The 4,705-nt window shown below is 38.3% G+C and overlaps 1 protein-coding gene across 1 annotated transcript; it reads right to left on the reverse strand.

The window, feature by feature from the left end:
- Positions 1 to 1,704: 1,704 nt before the first annotated feature.
- Positions 1,705 to 2,619, reverse strand: LOC123323901 (olfactory receptor 2AJ1-like; the record flags this gene model as incomplete). Its single annotated transcript, XM_044912433.1, has 1 exon — positions 1,705 to 2,619. A coding segment is annotated over exon 1 (915 nt), but the record flags the coding sequence as incomplete, so codon positions are not given.
- Between the last annotated feature and the right edge of the window lie 2,086 nt (positions 2,620 to 4,705).

The raw sequence follows: 4,705 nt of genomic DNA on the forward strand, positions 1-4,705 counted from the left end.
GTATGGCAATCCTTATATCAGACAAATTAGATTTTAAACCAAAGATTGTAAGAGATGAGGAAGGATACTATATCCTACTTAACGGGTCTATCCAACAAGAAGATCTAACAATTGTAAATATCTATGCCTCTAACATGGGAGCAACTACTTATATAAGGCAATTAATAACAAATAAAGTCTTAAAAAATAAAGTCTTAAAAAATATTTTTCTTCTTTGCACTAATATTTAGGATAAAATGCTAAAAATGTTACAAAATGTAACCCTATATGTGTACCTAAAACAAGACACAATTTTAATACACACATTAAATATTTTGTGTTTGCTTCTAGAAAGGATGAGTACTTTCATTGTACCACAACTAATGTATATATGTAAGTGTATGTATATATATTTCTCACTTCAGTAACAAAGGTTTCAAAACAAACTATTCAATGAACAATGGATATTTCAAATGGAGTTCCGAAAAGTTTTGTTTTTTTCTTCGAAACGTCCAGGTGAGGGCACAGTGATGCATGTCCTTGTACTGGTTTGGGATTTAATGTAGTTCTGACATTTTGTTTCCCAAATTCCCTCTCAATTAAGTTTGAAAGGGGGCAAAAACAGAAGTTGCTTGTACCTGCTGGATTGTTTTTGGCCCCTCTACATCACTTTCTCTGTACAGAGGTGTAGCCCTCTCACTCAGACATTCACAATACAAAAAAGATCCAGGAGTACTAGGACAGGGATGCAATTGATGTATGGAGGTTCTTACATGCAATATTTGTTTACATCATTGTGCAAGAAAACAGGGATGGTGGATTTCAAAGGGAAGTGTTTTCATGATTTAGAACTCATATTAATAGAAACTGAATGCTAGTTCTTCAATAACTCTTAATAAATGTTATTCTTACTAAATAATATTTAATGCATTGAGTATATCAAATAAGTTACATAATGTATTAGTATATTAAAATACATAATAATATATGATTTATTAAATACTAAAATACATTGGTTTATGTTTCTGTTTTATTGAGGTATAATTGATATAATTCTACTGTTCTTAGGTGTACTGCATAAAAATTTGATATATCTATATCTTATAAAATAATTATCAAAATAAGTTTAGTTATCATCTGTCACCACACAGAGCTACAATTCATTTTGTTATGATGAGAACTACTAAAACCTACACTCTCAGCCACTTTCTTATATACAACAGACCATTGTTAGCTACAGTCACCATGCTCTACATTACATCACAGGACTTACTTATTTTTAACTTATGTATCATATAACTAGAATTTTTACCTCTTGAACACCTGCACCCATTTTGCCTATAATTTTTTATGAATTTTTGATAGCTGCTTGTAACCTTGGAATTATAATTTTACTGTTTCATGAAATAGAAAAGTTATATGGATAGATCCCATATAACGTGATTGTATTATAAAAGTCAATTTTTATAAGTTCTTAGAATTTTTCATGGGAGAGAACAGTACATTTCTGGATGTATGTATTTATAAAACAAATACCTGTAAAACTTTTTTTAATTTTCATTGGAGGTTTGGAAAAATCCACTTTCCACTCTTGATGGATAGAAACTTTGATTTTCTTTCTAAAGATATGACTAATGGATAATCTCTAAGCATTGAATATTGATATAGAAAACACATGCTTCAAGCATTTTTATTACTATCTTTTATGGAGAAAGTTACTTTGAGCATATTTTTCATTGCCTTCAGAACATCTTTATTCCTAAAACTGTAGATGATAGGGTTCAGTGTGGGTGTGAGGATGGTATAGAATATTGCCAAATATTTGTCCTGGCCCGGAGTGTGGTATGATTTGGGTCTCATGTATGTGAACATAAATGGCCCATAGTACATTGTGACCACAATCATGTGGAAGGAACAGGTAGAAAATGACTTTTTCTGTGCTTCTGATGATTTCATTTGAAGAACAGTAAGGAGAATTTGGACATAAGAAGCAAGGATTAGGGAGGAAGGGACAAGGAGAAAAATTAAGCCACTTACATAAACTCCTCGTTCATAGAGTGTTGTGTCCACACAGGACAACTTCAACATGGCAGGGACTTCACAGAAAAAGTGATCAATGGCTCTTGGGCCACAGAAGGGCAACTGGAGTGCATAAGCTGTGTGGACTATGAAGTTGACGGTCCCAACAATCCAGGACCCTCTAGCCATGAGAATGCGGACATAGTCATTCATAAAAATGGGATAGCGCAGTGGGTGACAGATGGCTACATAGTGATCGTAAGACATTGCCGCCAGGAGAAGGCACTCACCACCCAGGAGGGTGAGGGATAGAAATATCTGGAAGCCACAACCTGCGAATGAAATAGTTCTGCTGCCTGAAAGAAAGTCAGTGACCATTTTGGGAACAATGTTGGAAATATGCAAGATGTCCATGAAAGACAGATGGCTGAGCAGGAAATACATTGGAGTATGGAGTCTTGAGTCCCTGAGGATAAGTAGGATCATGATTGTGTTTTCTGTTATAGTCATAATAAAAATGATGAATATAAAGGAGATGAAAACTAGACTTGATTGAGAAGAAGAAAAGAGTCCTAAAAGAATGAAATCACTGGTGAAACTGTGATTCTCATGCCCCATCATGAACTCCACTCTTTTCCTAAAATAGAAAAAAATAGAGCTAAAATGCAGTGGCATAAATCTCAAACTCATTTACATTTAGAAGCATAATAAAATGAGAGTGATGCATATTTTGCAGTTCAAGTCAACAGACTCTCAACCAGCTTTGGAAGTGGGCTTGGTTTACAACATGGCCATTTATTTGTTTGAATCAACTGATGATATTGGTCTATTGAGAAAGCTGTTAGCTCCATGTAGTCTTAATTCCGTATTCTTAAATACAGTTCAATCTTTTGTCAACGGTCACTTTTTAAATGAGACCTACCCTGAACAGTGTACTTAAAATCTCAGTAACCCCCGACTTGCCTATTTCTCCTTACTGTGCTGTCCTTTGATGTATTCTGCAAATCACTTTTCATCTTTTACATATTCAATAAACTTATGAACTAAATTTATTTTTTATGGTCATTCTAACTCATCAGATCTTAAACTTCCCAATGTGAGATCACTGTTTTGCCCTCTGTATAAACTGAATGGCTACACAATGCCTGCTATATAGTAGTTGCTCAATATTATCCCTTAAATACCTGAATAAATGAGTAGCATATGGAACTCAATTTTCTGTCTCATTTTTTATTTGGATAAAGCTTAAAGAAAATGAAATGTATTATTTATACATCTTTCTAAAATCATCAGTAATGATATACTATAAAAACTAGCTTAATCTGTATTTATAATTTAATCTGTAATTTGTAAATATCAGCATTTAAATGTAAAAAATGAAAATTTTATTCAGTTAAAATGAGAATATATTTTAATTGGGCCAGTTTTATTAACTCCTCAGAATTGAATTATATTTCATTAATTCTTTATATAGAGAATCATATAGTTTCCTAAATAATGAAATTGTTTAGATGTGGGTAGTGACTTAAGTGTTCCCTTTACTCTATGTGCACAAATTCACTATGCATGATCTATCCCTCCAATAAATAGATATACATGCATACATACTTATACACACAGAGAGAATTTAAGAAAACACTGCTGCAAATCATGAAAAATAAATAACATATAAAACAAGTTATTTGCCTTCTTTAAGAACTATTCATGGGGGTCAGAGCAAGATGGCGGAAGAGTAGGAGACCTGGATTTCGTCTGGTCTCAGGAATTCAGCTGGATAGGGATCAAACCATTCTGAACACCTACAAACTCAACAGGAGATCGAAGAAAAGAAGAGCAACAACTCTCTCATCAGAAAAGCGACCACTTTCGGGAAGGTAGGACGTGCGGAGAAGTGAATCCGAGGCAATATTCGGGAGGATAGATGGCGGGGGAGGGGCCTCCGGCGGCCGCTTCTGGCAAGTGATAGAGCCGCGGAGCACAAAATCGGAACTTTTAAAAGTCTGTTCCGCTGAGGGACATCACTCTGGTGGATAAGCAGGGTGTGGAACCCTCCGGGACAGTGTGGTCTCAGGACCCACGGGTCACAGAAAGACCGGGGGTGCCTGAGTGTGGCAGAGCTCCCAGGTATCGGAGCAGGGAAGCCGGCTGCAGAGGCGGAGCCCAGGCGCGGGCTCTCAGATCGGGGTTGCCATAAAACGTGATCCATGGCACAGTCGGGCCACTGCTCCTCCAGCAGGGACCCAACAAGCAGCAGATCCGGGGAGACTCACCTACCTCCCCCGGGAGGAGCCGCGCGGGGATCTGCTGGGTTTGGGACTCTACCTGGGGTCGGGTGCCAGAGATAGAAATGCGCGGTCACAGGCCGGGTGAGCACGGAGTGCGGCTGGAGACCGGGGAGACGGGAGTGACTGACGGCTTTTCTCTGGGGGCTCACTGAGAAGTGGGGCCCCGAGTTCTCGGCTTCTCCACGGTGGAGATTGGGAGGCCACCATTTTCACTCTCCGCCTCCAAATCTGTACGGAAAGCTCGCAGGGAACAAAAGCCCCGGAGAGCAAACCTGAGCAGATTACTTAGCCAGGAGGGGGCAAGGGCGGGGCAATTCTGCCTGCGGCAGAGACATTTGGAAACCATGGCAACAGGCCCCTCCCCAGAAGATCAGGGAGAACAGCCAGCCAAGACCAAGTTTACCCATCAATGAGAACGGCAG

This window comes from Neomonachus schauinslandi, unplaced genomic scaffold (genome assembly GCF_002201575.2).
Source record: "Neomonachus schauinslandi unplaced genomic scaffold, ASM220157v2 HiC_scaffold_2128, whole genome shotgun sequence".
Classification (NCBI taxonomy): Eukaryota; Metazoa; Chordata; class Mammalia; order Carnivora; family Phocidae; genus Neomonachus; species Neomonachus schauinslandi.